The sequence below is a fragment of the Panthera pardus genome, unplaced genomic scaffold (genome assembly GCF_024362965.1).
Source record: "Panthera pardus isolate Hobbes unplaced genomic scaffold, ASM2436296v1 HiC_scaffold_20, whole genome shotgun sequence".
Lineage (NCBI taxonomy): Eukaryota > Metazoa > Chordata > Mammalia > Carnivora > Felidae > Panthera > Panthera pardus.
Window position 1 is genome coordinate 56,066,339 of NW_026526766.1, and position 24,019 is coordinate 56,090,357.

At 53.0% G+C, this 24,019-nt stretch overlaps 1 protein-coding gene across 4 annotated transcripts in view; it reads right to left on the reverse strand.

Moving 5' to 3' along the window:
- Nucleotides 1-6,097: 6,097 nt before the first annotated feature.
- Nucleotides 6,098-24,019, reverse strand: part of CNTFR (ciliary neurotrophic factor receptor) — a 38,212-nt gene continuing 20,290 nt past the window's right edge. For 3 of the 4 annotated variants that reach the window (XM_019424098.2, XM_053908061.1, XM_053908062.1), the window contains 7 exons: nt 19,802-20,035; nt 12,803-12,920; nt 12,462-12,628; nt 11,058-11,221; nt 7,407-7,587; nt 6,828-6,996; nt 6,098-6,736 (listed from right to left, as the gene is read on the reverse strand). In XM_019424098.2, coding sequence (XP_019279643.2) covers nt 6,736; nt 6,828-6,996; nt 7,407-7,587; nt 11,058-11,221; nt 12,462-12,628; nt 12,803-12,920; nt 19,802-20,035 — 1,034 coding nt within the window. In that variant the 3' untranslated portion in view covers nt 6,098-6,735. Of the gene's footprint in view, nt 6,737-6,827; nt 6,997-7,406; nt 7,588-11,057; nt 11,222-12,461; nt 12,629-12,802; nt 12,921-19,801; nt 20,036-24,019 lie in introns of those variants that run through there. The other variant, XM_019424099.2, reaches the window with a different exon arrangement.

Sequence of the window (24,019 nt, forward strand, 5' to 3'; positions counted from 1 at the left end):
ACACGACTTGCTCTTTCTGCCTGGGATCCCAAAGTATTCTTATTTAATCTTCAAAGTTTAGTAACTAAATCAGTATTTATAAATCAGTATCAATTATTCTGTATCAATTCTTCTGGTATATGGTGTTCATTTTCAGTCTGGATATTCAATGCTTCCTTAATTTCAGGGAAAGCTTTTCTGTATTTCCTATCTTAATATCTTTTTCTGTTCCATTTTTGGAACCTCTACTTTAGGGCTGCCAACAATTATGCTTATAGTAGCTTGCCTCTGTCCTACTAACTTCACTCTTAATTGCTTTAATATCTTTATCTTTTCTCATCATATTCACTTTCAGGATCTCAAAGCCTTTCCTACAGATTACTTTGATTTTCAGCCGTATCTATTCTGTGTTTTGTTATTGCTAGTCTATTATATCTGTAATGATACTGTTTTTGTTCCTTTATTATTTTTCCTTAGTTCTGTAATCTCCCTTTTCTTTTTTGTTTTTTGAGAGAGAGGAGAGCACACGCACATAAGCAGGGGAGGGGCAGAGAGCGAAGGAGAGAATCCCAAGCAGGCTCCGCACTGTTAGCACAGAGCCCACTGCAGGGCTTGATCTCGCGAATCATGAGATCATGACCTGAGCCAAAATCAAGCGTTGGTCGCTTAATTGACTGAGCCACCCTGGCACCCCTGTAATCTCCCTTTCCAGCTCATTCTGTTATGTCATCATCTTGTCTTTGAGTTCATGTTCTCTGGATTTCATGCTATTATTAAGGGCTTCTAACAGAATAACTTGCCAGGAAATATTTTATTCTTTTGGTTGTTTTCTTCTATATTGGGTCCTTCATCTATTTTTTGCATCTTGTCTTCCTTGTTCCTTTCTCTTCCCTCCCTCCCTTCCCATTTTCCCTCTTTGCTTCCTTCTTACCTATATTGTGGCTGTGGTCTGAATGCCTAAAGTCCAGGCCATTCTCTTTCCACTTTCAACCACGTACTATGGCTCACATTTAGCAGACCTCTCCTTCCCTGGAGTGTAGGTCTTTGAGCCCCTTCCCAACTGGACCTGTTTATCTTCTGGGAGCTATGGTTTGAAAGCCATCTATTGCTTTCAAACTCACCCACCCCATTTCTGTGCTATGAGGATGGTTTGGCAACCTGCTGACTTTGATGTGGCCTAAGTGCTGTCTCTCCACTGAGGCCCCCCTTAGATATCCTCTTCCAGCTGGGAGGTGATGCATATCCCATCCTGTAGACTTTGGTTTGTACCCCCAACCTCAGCCCCATACTCTGGAGGTTGCCAAGCTATGGCAGCTCTTCTTGCCTCTCCTGAGATCTCATGGAGGAACACAGAAGCTTCTACTTACAAAGGCCTTTCCCCAGACTGTTCCTAAGGCTACCTACTCACTCAACAATCCATTTTCTTCAAATTATAGGACGTTAGTTAGTGACAGTCCTTGGTATTTGTTGGCTCATCTTTTCTCAATGCTCCTTTTGGGCAATGGGGTTAGGTGACATACCACTCACTTGTTACACCAGAATCTTCTGTTACTTTCCTTGGCTATCACATTTTAAGGTTTATAAAAAGAATTTGCTTGTTTGGTTCGACTTGAGTTTGCAGCAGTGTTTTTGCTTTGGCTTGTTTGGGCTTTTGTTAATTTTGTTAGCAGGGGGGTAGGATGGAGTTGTGATTCTGTGATGGCTTCACTTTGCCGTCCTAACCGAGATCCCCAGCCTTGCCTTGTCCATACCTCTTTGCTCAGAGTCATCCTCTGAGCAAGACCCTAGCAGCCCCTAGCACTTTCAAGTCCCTGAAGTGAAGCAGGGACCCACAGAACTAGGACTTAGTACATGGGGCGGGGGGGGGGGGGGGTGCTCAGTCCATGGTACAGGAATGAATAGGAGGCAGCATCAGAGGGACCTCAAATGCTTCACAAGAGAGCATCCAGGCAGGGCACAGTGTGAACCAAAGCATGGAAGTAGGAGAGATTGGAACAATGACTGGGGAATGGGGTAGGAGGATGGTATCCAGCTGGAGGAGTACCAGCTGAAGGGAACAGGTGGAGAGAAGCTGGAGAGGAGGGCAGCAGGGCCTAGTCATGTAGTCTGGCCTGGTGGCTGTCCTTATACATCACCAAAGTACTTACTAGCTCTTGGACTCTCAGGGAATACTCTAGAGAACGAGGGTAGGTAGGGAAGCATAGTTACTCTCTCCTCATCTCAGCCCCTCCCAAGATAACTTCTCTGCCAGGGTGCTCTTGTTCTCTTCCCTACAGCCCCAGGTAAGGCCTCAGCCATGGCCATACCAGGCACACTCTCCATCACAGGCTACATGCTAACATACCACAGATGTGCCCCTGTTCACCTAGTCACACAAAAACAACTGTGTGGTTGTACATCATCACCTGAAACTTGCAGGTGATGGCACAGTGACACATGATGTTGAGGGTACACTTTACACACAGCTCTGCACTGTCTGGCTCCCAGCTCTGGGGCCTTTACCTCTGATTCTCCTGAGAGCTTGCTCTGCCCCCTCGTGGCCATTCCCCTAGCCACTGCCCTTCGGCAAGGACGCTAATCATCCACTCCCTTGCAGGCATGGTTCCTGCCCAAAGAAGCTTCCAGCCTTTTAAACAGCCTCTCCCCTCAGAGTGGCACTGTCAAACCAGAATCCCTCAGATCCACTAGCTCACAGACTGACTCTCCCATCAGACTGGCACTGTTAGGCAAGGCCTTCTCAAATAGGACTGGGACTGAGAGGTTTCCCAGGACTTGAGATATTCAGTGCTAAACTGAGAAAGTCCCAGGCCAACTAGGACTAGTTGGTGATCCTGTTCTCAGACCTGTATGCTTTCAGAGTGGTGTCTCTTTAGACTGGACCCTTCAGACACTCAATCACTCTACCCCCTCAGACTGGACCTTCCAACCAAGAGCTGTATAGCATGTCCCAGACCAACCTCCCCTCAGACTCATCCTGTCACACTGGCCCACTCACCTTCAGGTTAGCCTTCCCCATTGGAGTACCCCTGTCAGATGAGTTCTCCAGCTTCTCCTCAGGCTGGCTCAATCAGACTCCCCTCCTCAGACCTCCTTCCTCTCTGACCTCGTCTGAGAGGGAAGGGTGTGATGAATACACCCCAATCTTTTCTGCCACCAAGCACTTCATTCTTTTCATGTAAGATGAACTTTCCCAAAGTCCCAGTCTAGGGAGTTAATGAGCTCACCCATTGGCTCTGGGGAGCTCACAGGGCCAGAGGCTGCCCCAAAGGGACAGCCTAGTGTCTCCTGACCACCTTCCTCTCTCCTGGCTGCTTGCTGGGAGGCAGATGTGGGGTTAGGGGGCTGATAGCCGCCTGCCGGGGAGCAGAAATGAAGGGCAGGCAGGTGGCCGAGAGGGGGCAGCAGAAACCAGGACAGCCTCCAGCTCAGGCCAAAGAGGCACAGTGGCCTCAGGCTGGGGTCTGGACCAGGGCAGAAACACTCAGAGGGAGGCAACGTGAGGAAAGGCAAGGAGAGTCAGGAAAGAGGAAAAGAAACACAAGATGGGGTGGAGATACATGCAGAGACAGAGAGAGGCACAGATATCAAGATGAGGATTGACACACAGAGACAGACCAGGGAGGAAGGTAGGAAAGGGAAGATTGAGAGATAGGGAGGAGAGACAGAGAGGCAAAGACAGGGATGGAGACAGAGACAGGAGTCAGAGACATACACAGAGGAGGAGACAGGATAGAAACACTCAGAGAGAAACACAAGGATAGTAACCAGGACAAAGACTTGTTAAGAGATAGGAATGGGACAGAGACAGATGGAAATGGGTTGAGTGAGAGGAGGGTGGGGGCAAAAACAAGTTAGCCTTATAGGAATATGGCACAGAGTAAGGTCCCCATCCCCAGTGCTCCTTGGTGGAACAAAAGAAACGAGTGAGCTGAAAGGGTAGGCTGCTGTACACATTGGGCCTGGGAACCAAGCCTCCCCTGGCAGCCCCCCTCAGCAGTGTTTTAATTCTCTGAGCTCTGATTTAGCATTAAGAACTGATATCTATACTTACGTGAGCTCCCCAGAACCACCATGGGAAATAATGACGTGGAGAGACAGTACTCAGAGGCAGCAGCAAACAGCACTCCCAAGCCCCTCCAAAGCAAGCAGCCTCTGTGAGGTTGAGGGCCAGAACTTCCAAAGAGGAATGACTAACCCCAGGCCCACGCCTGTCAGAGGCAATGACACTGACCCTCCAGACACCTCGGGGCTTAGGACGGAGCTGGGTCTCTCTCTTGAGTTTGGGGGCAGGGAGATGATCCAGTTCTCCTCTCCATTGGACTCTGAGACACCAGCAGGCCCCCTACTCTCTTTCTCCTCCCCAGACCCCACATAATTGCTTTCCCATGTTGCTAATAGAGGCCAGATTGATGATGCCCAAGCCCTGTGTGGGCGGTGGGTGGGTCAGGGCTGACCAAGGCTCTGAAGACAGGAAGACAGCACAGGCCAGAGATCCCCGAACTTTAGCCCCACTACCACAAAGACAGGGAAGGCGGAGGCTCAGACCCATCCCAGGAATACAATGTCCTGGGTGAGAGTTTGTGACCCCCTCCTCCCTCCACCCGTTAAACCCAGAGTATAGGTTCAGGCCCAAGCCACACCTCACAGGAACCAGACAAACAGGCAAATAGGGGGTCCAGGGTACACGGGCAGGTCCACAGCCACTTCTCAGTATGTCCATCCTGGGAGCCTCTTCCTGTGAATGAGGAGTCATGCATTCCCACAGTTGAGACTACTGTGCTTGAAAAGCCACAGGCCCCTCTACCCTGATATCAGGCCTTTGCTTTCGATAGGATCTCCCACCTGGAACACCCCTCTCCTCCTGTAGTGCCTGGTCTGGAAGAGAGCTAGCCACCTTCACTCTGAGCCCCTCACCCAGCCCCAGGTCCTGTCGAGGCCTAACTCATCAGTGCTTGAGGCACTATGGATCCCTCCTCCTAGTGGCAGGGGAAGGGGCAGGGGCAGGCCTGGTGAGACCAGCAAGGAACACCCATTTTCTGACCCTGGTCTGAAAAAAGGGCTTGAATTGGCATATGTGTGTGTGGCATCATGGTATTAGCAGCTTAGTGTAGGTATGGTGCTCAGCACCTGCTGTGGGGAGTGTGTACACAAGTCAGTGTATCCATGGCTTTGACTCCATCTCTCTCTCGTCTCAGGAACCCAGAGCAAGGCCAGCTGGGTTGGGGCTCTGGTCTAATCCTTTCCTCCCATCCCCAGGCCAGAGGTACCTGCAAACTTGGCCCCAGCCTTAGGCATCCTCAGCTGAGGAGCTGTGGTGGGGTGGTTTCTACAAGGGGGCTATACCTGAGCAGGCCTGGGGCAGCGAGGAGCCCCTCCTCTGAGAAGAAATCAGAAGGATCTTGGAATTCTAGTTTGAAAACTAGAGGTGTGGGCAGGGTACAGGGATGGACCAAAGACTGGGCACCCTGTAAACCCAAAGCCTGCTCCTCTCCCGCTCACATGGAGTCCTGACTGTAATCTAACATTGGGGTGAATCTTGTACCCCACATTTCTAGTCCTGAAGCACAGGTCCAGTCCCTAGTCACGTTCCAAGTGGCCTCCTTCAGGCAGCTTCCCGGACTGCCCAGGCCCAGAACGCTCTGTGCTCTGTGCCTTGTAGCTCAGATGAGCCCCAGGCCTGACCTGCTAGAAGCCCTGGACTGTATCTCCTGGATGGCAGGGATGACAATCTTTCCTACCCCAAGGATAAAGTCTGGCCACCTCCCTTCTTGCATCTCTAGCCTCTATGGGTAAAACCTAGGCATTCGTGGAAGGCAGCTCTGGAGATGACCCTTGACAGGCTTCTCCCGTCAGGATTCAGCAGCCTCTAGGACTGACTGGACATCCCCATGTGGGACCTGCCTCACTGGAACCCCTCAGTCCCTGCAACTCTGTCCCTGGCCTCCAGGGAGCCCTATCCTCCAAAGCAGCAGAAAGCTCCACACGTCTGCCTGAGAACTAAACTGCCTCTCCCCACCTATATGGATGCCCAACTAGAATTTCTTCCCTCCTCCAGGCCTAGAAGGGGAGAGATCCTTGGAAGAAGGAAACCCTCCCAAAGTGGGTCTGTTCCAAGGACTCATGAAATGGTGACGTTTAATGAGAACCCCCCCACCCTCCCACCCCTGTATATACAACTATAAAAAATTCAAATACAGCAAGTTACCATTGAGTCAGACTAGAAGGGACTGACAGGGCATTAAATACTGTGGGGTAGGAACAGGGAAAGGGGAGGGCCGTACAAAATGGGCAGAGGTGGGGGAGTGAAAAAGTGTGGGCACTGGGGGGAAGGGGTGGCTGGGCCCCCCCAGTGTCAGGAGCTTATAATCTGATGGTGGCAACAGAGACCCTGGGACAGACAGGAGGCTGGGGCAGGAGGAGAAATTATGGATGTGAGGGGATCCCCTCAGGGCTCCTGGGAGTCGCTGGCGTTGGAGGTTCCAGCCCAAGGGGCCAGGGTGGGGGTAGGGGTGGGTCTTTGGTGGGTGGGTTGGCTGCAAGGTCCTCCTCTCCCGAGGGAGGGAGGAGGGCCAGTGTGGTGTGGCAGGGCTAGGGGGCGGCAGGCCCGGGCCTGCCGGGGTCTCTACAAATTATGTCTGAAGAGAATGCAGAAGGTCCTCCTGCCCGTGTGCAAAATAGAAATTGGGGTCTGCGGGCTCAGCTCCGGCCTCCTGCTCCTCTGCAGGTGCGCTGGCATGTCCTCACGGGATGCCGGGCTCTGGGGAGACAGGGCAGGGGGCTGTGAGGGATGAGGGTGGGATAGGGATCCCCTCAGGTTCCCCTCTGCCACCCAACCTTACTTGACTTACCAGATCAGGAGACTGTTGGCAGTGGCGGCAGCAGCGGCCAGGGCCAGGGTCACAGGGACGCCGATTGAGAAAGGTGTCAAGGTTCCTCCGCCGCTGCCCAGCTCCCCAGGGTCACAAATCTTCGTGGTGGGTGGGGGTGCCAGTGAGCTGGTGGTGCTGGTCGTGGTCTCTGGGGAACATGGGGGTAACTCAGGGCAGGGCCAGGGATACAGTCCAACCCAGCTCTGGGGGGTTTCATGAGGTGTATTGTTCCTGCTCCCTGTGTTAGACAGTGCTGCCTCTCCCATCAGACAGCCCCTGCTTCCTCTCTCAAACACATCCTGCCTCACCCATCAGGCAGATCGTGCTTCCCCAAGGCTCACAGATGACCCCTCCACCCAATGGCCCCTACCAAGAATGTCCAGACAGCAAGGACCAGGAACAGCATGGGCAGGGCAGACAGACAGCAGTGAAGCAGCCACAGAGTGCCTGGGGTAGAGGCTCTAAGGCTCTAAGTCCTGGGAGGAGTTGAAAGGCACAAGATAGAACCAGGCAACAGTGCAGGTCACTGAGAGAACAGGGGATGGGGGATGGGCTCACCCGGAGCCTGGGCCTCAGTGGTGAGGTGTCGTGGCTCCTCAGTCCAGGGCGTGGCATGGGCGGCCACACTCCAGTCACTCCATGTCCCAATCTCATTGTCCTTGGCCGCCACCTGGATGATGTACTCCTTCCCAGCATAGGCATCTGTGATGGTGTGCGCTGTGCCATCTGACAGCTCTACCTGCAGCCAGACCATGGGATGGGGGTAGGGGGCCCTGGGGGTCAGGAGAGTGAGGCACCCCCAGAGGAACTGAGAACACTTCTGAGCAGAGAAGAGTGAAGACCCCCCTGGAGGAAATGAGGGCTTCCTTGGGAGAGAGAGGAGATATTAAGAATACTCCTGAAGGAAGGTAAAGACATGTCAGGGAGGAAACCCCGAGAGAGGGAAGATGATCCTAAAGGAGAGTAAGAAAATCTTTAAGGAGACTGGAAGCACCCCCAGGGGAACAGAAGGAGGACTTTGCTCATTGTCTCACTCTGTGGTCATCCCAGCTTCCTCATAGCCCTCAATCTGAGCCCTGATCTCAGCCCCTGCCTGGAGGTGATAAGAGTAACAGGGTAAGAATGGGGATGGTGATATGCTGCCCTCTCCCATCAGGAAGCAGCATTAAAACAAAACAAAACAAAACAAAACAAAACAAAACACAAAACAAAACAAAACAAGCAGCTTAGAAGGAAGGTTATGAACACAGTCATGGAACCAGGCTTCCTGAGTCCAAGTTTTAGTTCCACTCCTTACAAGCAAGTGACCAAGTTACTTAACCTCCATTTGCCTTGCTGTGCTGATCTGTAAAATGGCATTTACGATCTATCTCACAGGGGTATAATGAGGACCAAACACACTTCAATCAGCTCTGTCATCATCATGGGTTCCAGCTCAGAGCCTGGCTTCCCAGTTGCCCAGTGCATCCACTTCCTCCCATTCAGGAAGACCTCAGTATGGTCGACACCCTGCCTGAGGTGGACTGGGGTGGGGTGGGCAGCTCCCAAGAGGCAGGACAGGAGGGCAGCTGCTCCATTTCCTCCTGGAGGCATCGCCACCCCACCCCTGCAGAGGCCAGCCCTATTCTGCTGGTCTCCCCCACCCTTCAGGCTGGCCTGCCTGTCCAGCGCCCCTCCCAGTCCCAGGCTGAGCTCTGGTTCATCTCAGCGGCACCCGCTGCCTCATTAAGCCTCCTCGTAAACAGGGGCAGCCGGCAGGGGCGGGCGGGTGGGGGGGGGGGGGGGAGGGGGATGCTGCTCTGGGCCATGTCTGGCTTCAGGGCTTTTTTGGTCCCTGTTCCAATCTTCCTTCCCAGAAAACTGGGGTCTGGGCTACCTACCTGAAAGGCTGTGAGTACATGTGCACACGTGTATGTGCACTCATATGTGTGAAGGTGTGTCTAAGTACAGCAAGAAGCCCCTCCAATAATCCCCCCTCCCGCCCCCATCCCCATGGCCCTGAGGTGGCAGGCACTGGTAAAGGTCAGGGTCAGAGTGAAAGTCATTTGGGGCCCAGACCTGAGCTCAGTAAGTCCTACTCCCAGACCTAGAAGATTGGTGGGCCCCATAGACTCTCCTCTCCTGGGGTTGGGGCCCAGTTCCTCCTCTGGTCCCCTACACCCTTTTGCCCTGCAAAGACCCCCTCTTGCTGAGTAGTCCCAGCTCCTTCAGCTCCTTTTCCCTCTTGTCAGGATTTGACCCTCAGGCCTCTCCTTTGATTCTATCTCCCCAGATCTTCACAACTGTCTTTCCCCAAAGGGAGAGAGCTATGAAAAGCAGATCAGATTACCACTTATTGGTGGGCTTATGGTGGGCACCATACCTCTAGGAATGTGGCCCAGGAACCCAATCCTTTCTTGGCAGCCACATCTCCTAAGACTGGGCCCTTCTTGCTGGGTTATCACTGATCCCTTAATCCATCCCCTTAAGAGAATGGCTCTTCCACTGGCAGGAATTCTCTAGTAACTGGCATCTGCCTAGCCTCAGAGTCCTCCATCCAGTCGGCTATAGCATATGTCAGGCATGCCCTTCAGCCTCCCTGCTGAGTTAGGGCAAGAACAGAAGATTGAGGGAACCCATGCTGGGTCCCTGTACTTGCCTCCTCCTTGTCCATGCTCAGATAGCCCCTGTGAGACCTCATGGTACCCATTCTTGTATAATTCCTGGCCTGTATATTTCATTTCCTCCTGAAAATCCAAACAATGTTTTTTCTCCTCACCCCTCTCTACCCCCTCCCAATCATACACCTGCTCCTTTCCAATATTAAGGATAAGGGAGAGTAGATTGTATTCAGAGCAAAAGTCAAGCTCAAAAGAGCCATAAATCTAACCAACCACAATGCCAATGAGATATGGAACAGGGAAAGCACATGCCAGGTCATACGTATTTTTTACCACAGAGTCTGCATATTTTGCTCTGTCCACATCAGTATGGGGGTCAGTTCTGTGGTGCATGGCCTTGGCATGTTAGTCACATGCATGTATGGAGCATGGTTCCTGCTAGGAACCACGTGTATGTATACATGCTCCCATGTGTGTGGTGGGCAGTATGCCAGGTCCACTATGAGGCGTGTGCGCTGCGATGCGCAGGGCTGCTGCCTGTAGCTCGTTAGCAGGGGAGGGGGGCTTGTGAAACTAGACCCTGGTTATTAGCAATGCATTAGGCGCGGGCAGCTGGCCAGGCGGGAGGGACTCCGGACTCTGTCAGGGAATATGTGAGCAGCCTTTGTGGGGGCCAGGCCTGCAACCCGGACAGGCACCCTGGAATTGAATTACGCACTTTAAAGGCTAGCTGGAAGTGGGGCATGGGGAGATGGGGCTGGAGCCTGGTGGGTGGGTTGACCCCTGGGTGCCAGCCTGGGTTGGCCTGTGGCCCAGCCCCAGTCTGAGCCCACAGACCTCATGGGCCACAAAGAGCACCTACAACCCTAAGGGCCCTGGAATGTCAAAGGAGAGAGAACCTTAAATCTTCCCCAAACCCCTGGCTGCTCCCCTGAGCTACAGTAGCTTGATCAATACGTACTGAAAAGGTAGGTAGCCCAGACCACAGCCTGACCCCCATACCAGCCCTTATCCACTGCCTAGTTCCCAGCCTAGACTACCTTCTGATCTATAACCTTGAGCTGACCCCTAAGCTACATCTGACTTTGGAGCCCTGACACTAATCATGGCCTGAACTCTTACCCTGGAACAAGCTTGCCTCCACTGACTGATTCTGATCTCTCGAACCCTTGAGACTATGAGTCCTTGAGGATAAGAGCCGTCCTGCTCCTTGGGTCCAGTACAAGCCCACAGCCTGGGCCAGAGTGTATGAGGGAGATGCCTGATCACAGAGGAGAGCCAGAGGTAAGGAAAGGCAAATACTAACTAACTGCCCTGCCTGCCATCTCTCTTCCAGGATTTCTCCCCATTACCCTGGGTGCCACAAAAACAGATGTGGTCCCATCACACTAACAGAGGTCACTGGGAACCCCTTAGGGCCTCAGATCAGGATACTGCCCTCAGACCCATCCATCCTCCCAGGCCTATCTGATCCCTTCTCCCTGAGGAAAGCCTCTCTGGCTGCCCTCAGGCTTCACATTGGAACAGCTATCAGCTGATACAGGTCGTATGGATATGCCGCGTGGCTCTGATTCTGGCACTTGGGATCTGGGCAGGGCAGGGCACTCACATGCTGCCACTGGTCCAGGATGAGGGGTCGGTATCGCAGAAAGAACTTGAGAGGAAAGGACTCAGGGTCAGGCCAGGTTGAAGGGGTCTGCCAAGTCACCTCTAGCCGGCGAGGGTTGCTGGGAACTGGTCGGGCTACCACATTTTCTGGAGGGTCAGGTTTCACTGTTAAGGAGACACAGCTTCATTACCACACTAATCTCTGGAAAAACCCCACTTTGTCAGCCCCAGTCACCATGTCCACCATCTCATATTGCCAATTCTTGTCATAACTGTCATGGTTGCCACCCCTCTTCTCTGTTGTCAGTTCTGGCAACCACCATTAACAACCATCTCATTATTTCAACCTCTCACATCCCTATTCCCACCAAGGACTGTCCACTACAGTCACTGTCACCAGCTCATGATAATGATATCCCAAATTTCATTCCATCATCCCAGCCCCATGCTCATGATGACCAGCATCCCAATTACCAAGTCTAAATGATGGCTCCACCATTACCAGCATCACCTCCATTGTCATCTGGATCACCCCCTCCTGCACCAGCATCATACACTCCCCTCAAGCTCAGCATTTCACCTCAACTCTTCCAGTTCCAACTTGAGATAAAGTCTACCCTGGAAGAGTCTGGGTTTGAAGCTGCTCTGTGGGTCAAGGTTAAAAGACAGTCCACAGGTGTGGCAGATCTGGGTTGGACTCCTGACAGGAGTCTAAGGGCCCAGCTCATGTAGAAACAGTCTGGCTGGGGGATTCAGCCATGGCATGGAGGGCAGGCAGAGGGTCTGGCTGAGATGGAGAAGAAGCAGGCAAGGGGTCTGGCTGGGATTGGGGCAGGGGCAGGCAGAGGATCTGGATGGGGTGGAGCAGGGGCAGGCAGAGGGTCTGGCTGGGATTGGGGCAGGAGCAGGCAGAGGATTTGGATAGGATGGGGCAGGGGCAGGCAGAGGGTCTGGCTGGAGTGGGACAGGAGTAGGCAGAAGGGTCTGACTGGGATGGGGGTGGGGGTGAGGGCGGTATCTGTCCCAGTCCTGTCTCCTGTTCTGACACCTCATTCATCACAGGCCGTAAGGAAGCCATTAGCGTGGGGCGGGGGGTGGAGGCTGCAGCTGCACAAGGGTCTGGCCCAGCCTGCCCCCCCTCCCCCTCCTGAATACTCTGGGAGCCAGAGAGAGTATGGGAAGAGCTGCTGGAAAGGTCTCTTGGCCCCTACAGGTAAAGGACACCCACTCAAATATTCACAGGTATATACATGCCATGAACATATGTACACACGTATATACATTCCACATATACCTATGCACACATGTGACTATCCCCACCAATGCTCATATACACTTCTGGCACACCCCCACTCACACACTCCCACTGGAGTATGTTGCAGGGACCACCCCCCTCCCGACGCACCAATGGTGAACTCGTCGAAGGTGATAGCTGTGGCGTTGTGGCCCAGGGCATTGCTGACACTTATCGAGACCTTGTACTTGATGGTGGAGAACAGGTGCATGTAGCGGATGTGGCAGCGGTTCTTGAGGGCTGGGTCCTTCTCACAGACCATAATTTTGGAGCCATGCCTGGGGAAGGGTGAGGCCCAGGCACTGTTACCAACATCAAGAGTCAGGTGGGGCAGAGGTTGGGGGAAGGTCAAGCCCAAGGCTGGGCTAGGGTCTGGACTGAGGGCATGGTGGGTGGCTGAAGGAGAGGTCAGAGGTCAGGGTTGTAAGCGGGTCACAGGCAAGTCTACTCACAGCACGGTCACATTGAAGGTGTTGGGGATGTAGGTGGGGGTGGGCAGATGCCAGCTGCAGTAGAAGCCCTTGGGGTAAGTGTTGGAGCGGCAGCTGAGCACAGGCTCCCGCGGCGGCACTGGGGGTGAGGACAGCACGGTCAGGGTATTCTTGGAGCCCCTAGTCCCCTGCACTAGTGTGGGGACAGGTGGGCCCCAGAACCCCAGCTCTCCCCCCTTCAACCCATCAGCAATGCCAGAGGTTGGGGAGGGGTGGCTGTCAGCAAGGGTCTGAGGCTTCCCAGGCCGCAGACAGCCAGATGTTTAATTAAAGAAAAACAAGGCCTATATGAAGAGGGAGCCCCCCCCACCTGCTCAATGGAGGCGGGAATTGTGGGGGAACAGGGGGCTGCGGGCCTCAGCTCATCAATCACAGGATGGAGATGATGTCTGGGGGAATCGGCCCCAGCCCCACATCTCCTGACACGTTGTGTCCATTCCCAGAGAAAAACTGTGCAACAGAAGCTGGGGGGGGGGGGGGGAGGGGGGCGCGGGGGCAGATTGTCCTGATTGGGTCCTCTGGTTGCGGGAGTAGTCAGAGTGAGCTCCCTGGAGAAGAGTCATCCCAGGCTTCCCTTCAGTAGAGATTAAGAAACACAAGGAGAGGCCTGGTGGTTCCACAGGAGCAATAGCACTGGGTGGCTGTACATGTGGGTATCTGTGTATAGGTGTCTAGGTGCGTGGGTATATATGTTACATGTGTCTCTGTGACATGAATGATCCACAATGGAATGTAGAGGTATCTATGGGCATGGCTCAGAATGTGTGGCCACATAGGCTTGCATGTGTGTGCATATGCCTGTTGAGAGGAAGCTACTGTTCCCTTGGTATATACCTCACTTCCAAGCCTTAGCCCCCAGCTCCTCCATCACAGACCCTTTAAGCAGTTCTTTACTTGGTCAGCAGCTGCCTTCACTCTAGCATGGGGAGTCCCAGAGAGGGATGGGGATCTGCCTGGGGTCACACAGCAAGCTAGAGTTGGGACTGAACTCCAGGATGGGGATACCCACCCACATGACCACATATACACACTTGGGAAGTCCTTTCTGCTATCTAACCACACTTCTTGCTGCTGTGAGCACTTAGCCCAGCTGTCCCACCCTTAGGCATTGGGTAAGGCGTGAGGACAGCCGGCTCAGGTTCCTGGAAGGAGGCAACTTCTGTGATCTGACCCAGGCAAGGAATGTCCGTCAGTGGCTCCAGGGACACTGACACCTCCCTCCTGTGCCCCCCCCGCCCCACCCCCTGCCTGACAGGTGGACAGGAAATGGGAGGGGGGCAGTTCAATAAGCCAGGGACTGTGAAGGGGGGAGTGCATGTCTATGCTTGCTGAGTGACCATGGTGACACACAGGGAACTGTGGGCTTTCATCCACAGTGTACACGTGATGGTGACTGATTCTGTGTGATTGCATGTACATGTCCATTGTGTGTGAAGTATATGTGTATTGGGGCTGAACCCCTAGGGCCCAATCTGGCTTTGCAGCAAGAAAGATGAGGGGTCAGAGAGGCATCTGGGAAGCTTGGGTGAATGTAGCAGCTAGAGTGGGCTATGCTGTGGGCAAAGGCAGCTCCATGCCCCAGGGCTGCAGGGAAGAGCCAGAGCCCAGATGAGCCCCCACAAGGGGCAACCTGCATTCTATCCACTGCTGTCTGCCTCCCCTGGGAAGCTTTCCTGGCCCCGTGTCCATCTTGTGTCTGTTCCATGTTCATCCTGTGTGCCTCTGCTATCCCTTCCCTATCTGCCCAGGGGCACAGAGGCATGGGGGTGGGGTGGGGGGTGGCCAAGGACACAGGAAGTGCCTTGTGGGGGCCTGTAGGCCAGGCCAGAGTTGGCAGCCACCCCAGGAGGAAAGGACATTCCGAGGTCGGCTGAGAAGCCTCCACTCCCCCCTCCTGCCACCCCCCTCCTTACCCCCAGCTTCAAAGGAGAAGGGTGCTGGGGGTGGGGTGGGTACTGAAGGCTGCAGAGTCAGCTCCCTGCTGCCTGGGACTCTTTGGAGGGCAGAGCGGGCCATGGCACTGGACTCACAGGCCCCCTCCCCCAGCCAGCCTCCCCACTGACCAGTCCCCTACATTCCCTCTGACCATCCTCCCCCCTGAGACCAGCCTCCCCCTCAAACCAGTTCCTCTCTCTGACTGGGCAGGTCATGGGGGACCGGGGGGCCAGGCAGGGCTTTGTCTGTCATCTGGCTACTCCTGCCTGGCCTTGGGCCCTGAGCAGGGAAGGGCTTGGGTTTCCTGACAGGGACCAGGTTTCTCAGAGGAAAAAGGAGGAAAGAAAAACAAAGAAAGGAAGAAAAGGAGTGACTTGCTGCAGCTGGAGCCCAGCTGAGGGGCCGGGTGGGCGGAGGTGGGGGTGCTATGAGAGACCAAGTGTGAGGTTGTGGGACAGTGTGTGATCAGGCCTGTTGTGAGTGTGCTGCAAGATGGGGAAGAAGCTGTTTTTAAGACACTGCAATTGTGAGGCTGTGCGTTAACTCTGAGAGGCTTCATGTGTGTGACTGAGACTGGGCAGTTGCGTAACTTTGCAATTGGCTGTGTGTGATTCCGGACAGGGCAGTTTGATTAAGACTGTCTGTATGTGTATGGCCAAGGGGCTGAGGTACTCTCTGAGAATGTGTGTAAGTGCACCATTGAGTCTGAAATGTAGTGACAGCAAGACGACATACCTGGGACACTATATAGGAGATGGAGCTTAAGCCTGAATATATTTTTTCAAACTGTGGGTGTGGGAAAGTGCCCAGAAGTTCAAGTATATTCACACGTATGAGCTGAACACCATGTGAGAACATGTTAGAGGCTCTGTGTGAGCAAAACCTCAGAAGTAATTGTGTCATGTCACAGTCTGGTCATACAGACATATTCCTGGATGCCCAGGCATCCCAAGTTGCCCCTTGTGGGGGCTCCTGAGATGCCCAAGTGACTGCGTCAGCCTGTGGCAGGATGTCCTTGGGTCCCATGCGGGGCCGTGTATGCGTGTACATTGCCCCCGCTGGCCCAGGGTTTGTTTGTTTTCCTCCTAATTGGCTTGTTTTTCCATGTCCAGTCCACCAAACCGCATGTTTTTCCTCTCATCTCGCCAGCCTGCCTGGGCTGGAGCCCCCGGCACGCACAAGGCCTGCCCGCCGGCCGGCCCAGAGAGGAGGAGAAACAGGCTGCCCACACCCCTGGCCAGGCCAGATCAGGCTGGGTGGGGCAGGGTGACCCTTCCAGCTCCAGCCCTGCCCAGGCCCCACCCACACTCCTCCTGTCTGGCATCAAATCCATGGCCTGCCCCAACCTTATCTCATGACATCTCTCAAGGCACCCCAACTTCTGGACTCCCACATACCCCTCTCCTGCCTTCCCACCTGTCCTTTTCCCCCAGACATCTTCAACCACAAGCTGCTCTTTCCTTCTCAGCCAAACAGGGCTGAGGGGGAAGCAGTGCTGAACCAGGGGTTCTGGAGTTCCTTTCCTGACCAACCAAATATAGATATTTAAAAATTGGATAAGGAATTGTCCATTTTAAATTAGTAAATTACTCTGATTTGTTTTAGCTTAAAAACAGAAAGACACTGAATCAGCACTGTCTAGTAAACAAAAGGATGCTACTAAAGGTAACCCTGTGATCCCATTTCCTAATGTGGGTGGTCCTTCCATCATCCTGGGTGGGGGACTCCTTTGGGCTGTTTGTAAGTATCCACCTGAAGGCAGGGAGGTGAAAGTAGTTCAAGGATCAGTCTGGTTAATGGGACTTTCAAGAGTATATATATATATTTTTTGAATGTTTATTTATTTTGAGAGAGAGAGAAAGCATGCATACTTGAGAGCAGGGGAGAGACAGAGAGAGAGAAAGAGAGACAGAGAGAGGGAGAGAGAATCCCAAGCAGGATCCATGCTGTCAGTGCAGAGCCCAATTTGGGGCTTGAACTCATGAACCATGAGATCATGATCTGAGCCAAGATGAAGAGTTGGATGCTTAACCAACTGAGCCACCCAGGCGCCCCTCAAGAGGGTATTTTTATGATCAGTTTCCCTTAGAAATAGAAACATGAAAATCATATATGTTTAGGATAAATATGAAATATTTTTTGGCTTGAATGACTTACAAATCAGGGTTAACTTTGTCCTGTTTTCTGAGTTCTGGCTAGAAGAATAATTTGATATTGAGGGTTGCCAAACCCAGTCTCTTGTTACTAATATAAAGTGACTGAGACAATCATGATTAATGTGCCCTGTTCCTCTGACCACCAGCTCTTTAGAAGGAAATAAGGCAATGAGAGATAAGTACCTGTTACTATAGCCAACTCATGGCCAGCTCTCCTCTGACAAGCAGGGCCTGGGGAGTGGTCACCACTATATATAAAAGGTCTGGGCTCTGGTGACAACAGGGCAGCTGTGGGCATGTCCTGTGGGTACAGACTACAGACATTACTTCCAGACCCTATTTCCCTCCAATGACCTCTCAAAGAAGATCAAGTCATTAGGAATGAGGGCCCATGATCACCAGGGCCTAACCATCATGGCCAGCTGTCTCCATCCTAAGGGCTTCTGGGACTCAAATTGAGAATACCAGGGTGTCAAATTGGTCTCATTCTTCTTCCATGGCACTCAGTGTATGACCTTTTCCGTGTGTAAGGACGTGGGGCTGGGCTGAGAGTTCCACTTCCAATGGCCCTTCCTCATGGTGGGCCAGAGAGAATTTAGGTAGGCTGGTCCTGTATTTCTCAAGCTGGCCGACAGGGGTCATTCCACCCTTGGCTTGCAACTAAGATGGCTGGTTATGATTGCCATCTCTCTAGTTTAAACACACAGAAGGCTTTTCTGTGTGAAAATGAATATTCCTACCAAAACATATTCTCACCCTTCCTCTAATCCCACTGGTGTGTCAGTGTTTTGTGGATAACCATGGGGAAACTTTCAGTCTAACATTTCCCATGGCTGTCCATACCAATCTCCTGACAATGGGCAAAAGGCCTGCTCCCAGGTCCCTCAAGCATCTCCTCCCCTCAGCAGCTCCCAGGGAATAAAGAAACCATCCTCAGAAAGTGGGGTGCATCACAAAAATTGGATGAGGCCAGCAAAACATGAATCTTTGGCTCAAGGAGAAAAGAAGTGAGCCTGTGAGGAAAGAATATTCTGTTGGTGGGTGCCTCTGGCTGAGATCCAGGTGCCTGCTCAGCTGACCCTCAGCAACACTGATAAGCTCATCATTTCAACTTCCCCAACCTGTCTTCTGAATCACATTCACTCACTCCTCCTTCTACCTTCCTGTTGGCTCCTTATCTCTTTTTGTGGCTCATCTCTCTCCATCAACCCTTTATAAAGTGATGGTCTTGAGGGCCCAGTTCTGGGTTCTCTTCTCTCCTCATCCCAGAGTCTCTCCCTTGGTCATGTCACCCCATCTAAGGCCTTTCTTATCCCATCCCCAGCCCAGGTCCCTTCTGAGTCCTAGACCCTCAGATCCACTGGCTATAGCCATCAACTCCCAGATGTCCCCTGAGTACCCCAACCCAACACATCTATAGCAGATGTTGGTGGTGCTGCAACAGATCTCTGGCCCACACCTACTGCCCTCTTCTGCATTTATTTGCCTAAGAGCTTTCATTGGTCACCAAAATCTGCATTGCCTGCTGAGGCATTAGGCCAAAGTGCAGGGGAATTAAAGCATCCCTGCCCTCACCCCCAGGAGACTCTTTCAACCAAGGATGGACAGGAGTTGGTATATAAGCTTCTGAGCTCCCTCACCCCCCAGGCAGGAATACTCCCAAGGTACATGTCTGCCTGGGCTCTCTGAGTTCTCCAAGGTTAAGGTGCAGCTGCCCAGAGGGTAAGTGAATAATAGTGACTGGATAACTGTCTTTATTGGTCACCTTAACTTCCTTTTTCTATCACTTTCTCATTTCCTCACTGTGTTTCTGCCACCTGACAAACTGCTTGCATACAAGTTCTCGTCTTGGAATCGGATTCTCAGGAAACCCAAACTAAGACTACCTGCATACTACTGTCCAAATAGAATACGCTATCTTTTCTTCCACTGACCCTTCCACCTTGCCTCTGTCACAGTGATTGGTAGCACTAACTGTCTTGACGCCTCCTGCTCTCTATTCTCCTGTCTTCTCTACCTCCAATCTACCACCAACTCCTGGAGGTCCAACCAGCCCCTCTCAACTTCCCCAACTCCATGCCCCAGTCCCTGATCCTCATCATCTCTCCCGCACCCAGCAACAGCCTCCTTCCTGCCCTGGCACTGCCCCATCCAACCTGTCTCTCTTCACCACAGTGAGAAGGATCTTTTAAGAAGGTAACCCTGATCATGTTACTCCCTAGCTTGTAGGATCATGATTTGCCCCATCCCCTCCTTTAGCTCCCTTTCCTCATTTACACCAGCCCCCCAGCCTTGGAGGCCTTTTCATGCCCTCCCAGCCTTGAAGTCCTATAGTCATACCTAGCTCTCTGCCAGAAGTGACTTTTTCAATGTATCTTCCAAATCTCCCAAGTCTCCAGTGCCTTCCACTCCAGAAAGCCTTCTTTTTTTTCCTTGGAGCCTCCCAGAGTGCCTATTCCTATACCCACAGAACCAGCCTCTGTGAGAGCACACCATGGAGTTGGCTCGCTCCACCTTGGAGCGGTGACCCTAAGATTCCTCCCTACCAGGCCCCAGATAGGCCATGCCCTGCCAGCCCTCCCCTGCTCATCTTGTCATAGGCAGTATGATTTTCGGATCTCAAAGACCTGCAGGGGTGGGGTGGGGGTGAGATACCTGGGCAAAATGCCCAGGGGTCTGGATTCAGTGGGAAACACCGGGCTCAGAGGTCAGAAGAGAAAGCTAGAATAGGATCAGAAGGCAAGGGTCGGTGCTGCAGCCCGCCTCCCCAAAAGGAAGAGGACTTGATCTGAGCTAAGGGTCTGGGCCTCACGGACAGTCCTCTTGAGTGGAGTGGTAGGTCAAGTGAGGGCTTGGGAGCAACACTTACAGCCGACATGTAGTAGGACTTGGTGGCGCAGGTGCCAAGAGTCACGGTGGAAGCAGGCATAGAGGCCGCTATGGCCCAGTTCCAAGCCATGGAGCACAAGCTGAGAGCCGTTGAGCAGGTCAGGGGCTAGGTCTGTCCCATTTACCCTCCATGTCACCGCTGCATCCCAGTTTGCTGTCCCACACGGCAGAGTCACATCTGAACCTAGGCGCTCGTACTGCACGTGGGGTGCCTCTGTGGGGGGTGGGGAGAGCACAGGGCAAAAGTCACAGGTCACAGAGCTGCCCGGGACCACCAGGTGAAATGTGCACGGATGAGACACTGTGAGGAGTCTAGGCCAAGAGGCTCTATGTCTAATGGCCTATCAGGAGATGAGTGCATAAATGTTCTCTATGGCTGTGGAAGTGTATAGGTATGTGAATGTCTCCATATTTGTATGTGTGAGTGCACGTCTGGTGTTTTTATGCATGGGTGGGTGATCTTCTGTGTGTATATGTGTGAGAGAAAGTTTGTATAGTGTCCTGGGAGGGGTTAAATCTCACTGAAAACCAGGTCACTTTCAGTCACTAGGTCCTTTAGAAAGTTTTCTTGACCCCCCCGTGACCCTAACCTCTTGCCACCTATAGGCCCAGCCCCAATCACTGACATCTGTTACCCAGGCAAGCTGGAGCTGAGGGGCCTTACTTCTGGACTCCTCCCTCTGTTTCTTGTCCCCATCTTTGTCTCCGGTCTTGCCACTCTCCCTCTCCCCAACTCTGGCCTCCCTGGCAAGCTAGCCCCTAACCTACCCTGCTTCAGCTATCCAGGGCTTGGGCAGCAGCAGGATAAGGGAGATCCAGGATGGAAGCCCTAGGGAACTCCTGGCAGCTATCAACTTTGTGAGGCAGGAACTGCTGAGGTGGGGGTTGGGGAGAGTGCTGGGACCAAGAAAGCTCTCTGACCATTTCTCTCCTGCCCCCAGGAGGGGCCTGTCAGAGCCAAAAGCAAACCCCAGTTCTGGCCTCGGCAACCCAGGCGTGATGGACTGAGCCCAGGAGACTGGAGTGGAAGGGTGGGAGGGAGCACCTGTCAAGAGGCAGCACTAGGTGGGGGAGGTGAGTAGGACACAGAAAATCGGGGACACTGATCTACAGACAACAGCAGAGAAGCAAACATGTAGAGCTGGGTGATATGAATCTAATCTCCTCGTTCCTCATCCTGCCCCCCAAGCCTGGAAGGACAGATGCTTCCCAGGTCTCAGCCAGATCTGTGGAGAAAGGGTGGAAGGGGAAGAGCAACGTGAGAGGGGGGCAGCAGTAGGGGGGGCTGCGGGATCCCTCGTTAACACTCCCTTACATCTCCCCTCCAGAGAGCCACCCCGCTGAGTTGGGGGATTTTCAGAGGCAATTCCTGTTAACGAGCCAATTAACTTGGGCCAGTGGCCTCTTAATTAGACTTGTTAACACCACCAGGACTACAGGGGGTAGGGATCCCCCTATGCCACCAGCCACCACCCCCCCATTGCAGCCCCCTGCCTGGTACTGCTTTTCTCTGTGCTGGAACATTTGTCCCTGTTTGCTGCCTCTGTCACCCTTCCTGTGCCAGGGTCTCTCTGTGTCTTCAGGTTTCTCCCCTGCTGCCTGTCTCTGTCTTGCCCCTCTCTGAGCCTCTCGGTCCCTGTCCCCTGTCGGAGGAGAGGGAAGTAGGAAACCCAGCCAGCCTTGACCACTCATCTGTGGGGGCCCGGGACCAGCCAAACAAAGGATGAACGGCGGAAGGGCGGTGGCTGGGGGCCTTAGAGGCCACAGCTGTGAGGCTGGACCAGAGACTGAATGGGGGCCTCCCCCTGACCAGGGGCCCAGTGTCCAAGGCTCAAGCCATAGAGCCCCCCCCCCCAGTCCACCAGCCCTAGCCATTGAGCCCCCCTCCAGCCTCCCTTCTCAAAACTTGGAGCTTCCAGGAAACATGCCAAGCCCCTCTCTCTCTGAGCCCTGCCCCCTCCCTCACTAACAGACATTCTGCATCCAGCTGCCTGAGGAGGAGGCTGAAAACTGACCGTAGGGGAGGGGGCGTGGCCACCATGGTCCCAGCGGCCACACGTCAACACTGACCAACAGCAGCTCAGAACTAACTTGGACCCAATGTGGTTCTTTAGTACTGCAGGGCAGGTACAGCCATAAGATGAGGAAACAGCCACCTAACAGCATAACAAACATAATGGCAATGGGATAACACTCCCAAGCACCCTGTCTGCCTCACAAAGGAGACAGAAACACAACCTGACAACAGTGACAAACCAACAATGTAAGGGCAGGGCAGGAATGAAAAAATGACAACACAATGACAGAAGACAACTACAGACCACAATATGGAGGTAGAGGGGGCAATATGACATGACAATCACACACGATACACACTGTCACAATTGCTACAATAACAACAATGGCAATACACACAGCCATGCAACAGCTCCAAAGATGCCAATGATTTAATCCTTTGTTTCTGGATAGCTCTCCTCCCGCCCTGTGGGTGCCCCTACTGATGTGCTGTCCATTTCAGAAATTAAATCAAGCAGCAGGGGGAGGATGGGGTTCTTGGCCTTGATGCAGTGACAAATGCTCCAAAGGAATCAGCTGTGAAAAGGTTGTTAGAAGCCAGGATGAGAGACAGAGACAGGATGAGGTCATGGACATGGAGAACACAGAAGGACAGAGCTGACGGCTCCCTCACACCTGCGCACACAGGCTCACATGGGGACCACATGCCGGAAACAGTCCCCCCGGGCGTCCTAAGCAACTTCACATCGCCACACACATAGGATAATGACAGTCACCACAAGAAGAACAAGCACACACAGAACAACCATCCACAAGGTCACAGCCACACAGGGACACCATCCCACTTCAGGGATGGTTAACACCTAATACAAGATGATCATATGCATGCACAGGGAGGGCACTGTCACCCAGAGGCACAGTTACACATAAGGGCACAGTCTCACATCTGGGAGACAATTTAACAGGGACACAAACATACAAAGAGACAGAAAGAAACCATCATAATATCACACATAGGGTACAATCTCAATTGCAAGGACAAAGCTCCACAAAGAGCATGGTCACACATAGACAACGTCACACGCAGGGCACAGCCCCCAAGGATACAACCACACAGAGAAATGTATTCAAACAAGGACATGGTCTCACTCACACAAGAGCATAGCCTAATGCACAAAGACAGTTATACTCTCAGAGATACAGACTTAACACTCAAGTCTTTGGTCACATGTGGCTCTGTCTTTACATGCAACACAGGGCAGGAGCCAAGCCAATGGGAGTGGCCACTGGCAGGTCTAAGCAGGTGAGGTCAGCACAAGAGCCCAAGATGGACTGACTGCAGGAGGGGGGTTAATGGGTTGACCTGGTGGTCCTTTCAGTCCCTGCCCACTGGGGAGCAGCCCTGAGGTGAGCTAGGCTCTTTCTGGGTCTCAGTGTCAGTCTTACAAGGAAGAAGCCACCAGAGCCTTGACCCACCACCCTCCTTGAACCCACACCCTTGAGGGTGACAGGATCTGCTCTGTGCCTGGGTCCCAGAGGTGCCCCCACCTTCTCTGCCTCTACCTAATCCAGCCAAGGTTGGGGTGGGAGCAGAACCCATCCAAGGGGAAAGCTCCTGACAACTTAGAGCTTGCTTAAGGAGTTTCAGGGTCAGACCTTATACTGATGTGGCCATGTGAGGTGTGCCTCAAATGCAGTTTGAGCGCTGGTGGTCAAGTTAAGAGGGTACCTGTTTCCCAGAAGGGGTGCAGCATCTTGCTCTGTGGGCTGTGTGAAGAACTCAGCCTTCACTGGACAAATGGTAGGGGAAGGGCAGGAGGCTGCCAATGGCCCAGCCTAAGCAATCCCTGCCTCCTCCAATCATTCTAGCTGCCTGACCTGTCCCCTTCCTTAGCATGCCTGCCCTCTCCCACTTGTCACCCTGCCCATCCTCACATCTTGTTATCAACCATCTCTGTCTCCATCTTCTCTCTAGGATAGGGGAAAGCAGTCTTGGCCACTGTCTCTCTCAGTGCCTTCCACTACACCCCCCACAAACCCCTAGGGGATCCCATTTCATCAGATTAATATACAGGCCCTACCTATAGCAGCCCCCAACTCCTATCTCACCTGCCCGTTACCCCACACAGCCACTCTAGTAGGAAGAGGAAGAGATTATCAAGCCAGAGATACCATCAGCACG